At 43.2% G+C, this 2,922-nt stretch overlaps 1 protein-coding gene across 1 annotated transcript in view; it reads left to right on the forward strand.

Moving 5' to 3' along the window:
- Window positions 1-2,922, forward strand: part of ABCC2 (ATP-binding cassette, sub-family C (CFTR/MRP), member 2) — a gene marked incomplete at its 5' end in the record, with an annotated part of 22,219 nt that overhangs the window by 5,985 nt on the left and 13,312 nt on the right. Inside the window, 2 exons of the mRNA XM_008570607.1 lie at window positions 199-354; window positions 1,020-1,095. Of these exons, the coding sequence (XP_008568829.1) occupies window positions 199-354; window positions 1,020-1,095 (232 nt within the window). The remainder of the gene's footprint in view (window positions 1-198; window positions 355-1,019; window positions 1,096-2,922) is intronic.

Genomic DNA, 2,922 nt, shown 5'->3' on the forward strand with positions numbered 1-2,922 from the left:
GGGATTTTTGAAAAAAGTGAAGAAATTACAGAAATCAAATTGCTTATTGGGGTGAGCAGTAAAATTTATGCAAACAATATCATGAAATGATTAGATGAAGGACTACAGAGAATCTAACAGGTTCCCTGCTGGAACCAGGAAGATGTAAAAAGTCTTAGAAATTCTTCATTGCACCATCTCTCCTAATTGTATTCCTAGGATATTTCCACGGTGGATGACTCCCTCCCTGTGTCCTTGCGCAGCTGGGCTATGTGTTTCCTGGGGATAATCAGCACCCTTGTCATGATCTGCATGGTCACCCCTGTCTTCACCATAGTCATCATTCCTCTTGGCATTATTTATGTGGCTGTTCAGGTAGGTTTGGAAATGGCCAGGTGTGCCTTCCTCTCTACTTATAAAAGCCCAGGCTCCTTCCTGAGAATTTTCTCTTCTGTTTATTGCTTAGCCACTCACTAGTCCCCAGCATCTTTGCCATTTAGTCATGTATTGATATACTGAGGGGCCCATAGGCCACTCTCTGAAGCTGAAGAGTCAGCATCAATTGTGGTACGATTCACAGCAAATCTTACCCAAACTACTGCCCCCTAGAAGCTTAAGTGGGACAGTTATGTCTGGATCCAAGGCTACTTGGAGATTGGCTCTGGACAGTCTTGCAGCTCCATAAGAAACCCTGCAATGGTTAGGTCATTTCTAGAAGAGTTGTGCCATGGCTGCTTCCTAGGTTGGCTTTGAACAGACGTATCTGCTTGGAGAAGTCTCTCAGCCTGAGGTAGATCCCTTTCATTTCACTTAGGGGCATTTCTAGTTTCACTGGGGTATCTGTGGATGGTTTAGGCTCAATTCTAATGTATTCTTTGCGAGTACAGGTAGCTTGAGAGCCTAGCCCCACAGAAAAACTGGAACCAAGAGGAGGTCCCCATGTCCATAATAAAAACTGATGAGGAGAGGGCATCTGTGGGCAGAACTCTTGTCCCACCAGTTGTCTTGTGATGGACTGACTGTCACCTATGGCAAAACAGTTCCACAGACCCTATAGTCAGGGTCTTGTGGCCTTGTGGCCTGGTGGCATTCTGGTGTTTGTGTGCAGTTCCTCAGGTACATAACAACTTTCTGACTGTTGTGCAGTTCCTCAGGTAAATAACAACTTTCTGACTGTAAATAACAAACCAGCAAATGAGAAGCAGGATGATTTGAGGAAACTTCCATGTATAGCATTTTGCATTCCGACTCTCAAATACCTAGTTCTTCCTAGGTTTCAATAAATCCTCACACCTTTCATTCCTTCCACTATCTTGCAATGTGAGACCACTGGGACACCATCACCACCACCAGATGTGTTCCTTGGACTTTGGATTTCCCAGCCTCAGAAACTAGCTGCTGGTCAACCTCCTATCAGTGCCAGTGAGCTCACTTCCTCTATGTCCTCCAAAGACATCACTGCTCCCAACTTGATCCCCAGACCGCCCAGTGTGCACGGAGCAGGGTGATGTCCAGCAGGGGAGGCGGAAGTTCCGCAGAGACCACATGCCCTGTGGTGCTGGCACACAACCCAGCAAGTAAGCCTCACCACTGCCACCTGACTCCATCCCCAGCCCAGACGAGTGCATGCTGGTCAGAGAGGCGCCTCCCTGGAGAGGCCCAAGACCCGAGGCAACGACACATACAAGGCACTAGCCGCCAACTGAGCAGACACTGAGGTAGTCATACCAAATTGGCAAACCCAGCAACATACTAGCCAGACAATAGTGTGAAACCAGTGGACTGTGAAACCCCCTGCCACAATGACTAAACATCAAAGAAAAGATACCAGAAATATGAAAAATCAAGAAAGTACAGCACCAAAGGGTATTAACTGTAAAGCTCTAGATCCTGTAGAACCAGAAGCCCTTGAAATGTCTGACAAGGAATTTCAAGTGATATTTCTAAGGAAACTGAATGAGATAAAAGAAAACACAGCTAGACAACATGATAAAATGAGGAAAAGTATACAGGACCTGAAAGAAGAAATGCACAAGGAAATCAATGCCCTGAAAAAGAATGTAGCAGAGCTTGCCAAGCTGAGGAATTCATTCAATGAAATAAAAAACACAACAGACAGTTTAACCAGGAGGCTTGCAGAAGTAGAAGAGAGAACATCTGACCTTGAAGATGGGCTGTTTGAAATAACACAGGCAGACAAAAAAAAAATGAATTAAAAGCATTGAAGAAAATCTAAGAGAGATATCAGACAACCTTAAGCGCTCAAATATCCAAGTCATGGGTATTCCAGAAGGGGAGGAAAAAGGAGATTGCATTGAAAACATATTCAACAAAATGGTGGCAGAAAACTTCCCAGTTATTGGAAAAGACACAGATCTTCAGATTCAGGAAGCTCAAAGATCCCCAAATGTATTCCACCCAAAAAGTCTTCTCCAAGACATGTTATAGTCAAATTGGCAAAACTCAAAGACAAAGAGAGAATCTTAAAAGCTGCAAGAGAAAAGCATCAAATCACCTATAAGGGAGGCCCAATCCGACCAACATCAGACTTTTCATCACAAACCCTAAAAGCCAGAAAGGTATAGGATGATATATTCAAAATATTAAAAGACAGAAATTGCAAGCAAGGAATACTCTACCCGACAAGGTTATCCTTCTGAAATGAAGGGCAAATAGTATATTTCTCAGACAAACAATAACTGTGGGAGTTCACTACCACAAAACCACACTTACAAGAAATTCTCAAGGGAGTACTGGGTTTCTCACCTGAAAAACAACTACCACTGCCATAAAAACCCTAGAAAAATCAAAACCCACTAGTATAATAAAAATGGCATCCATGAAGAGAAAACAAACAAAAAGGCTATCTACAATGCAAGGAACCAACAAATACAGATAACAAACAGTAAATCAGAAAGACAAGAACAAAAGACACCTAAGACA

This window comes from Galeopterus variegatus, unplaced genomic scaffold, assembly GCF_000696425.1.
Source record: "Galeopterus variegatus unplaced genomic scaffold, G_variegatus-3.0.2 Scaffold619, whole genome shotgun sequence".
Taxonomy (NCBI): Eukaryota; Metazoa; Chordata; class Mammalia; order Dermoptera; family Cynocephalidae; genus Galeopterus; species Galeopterus variegatus.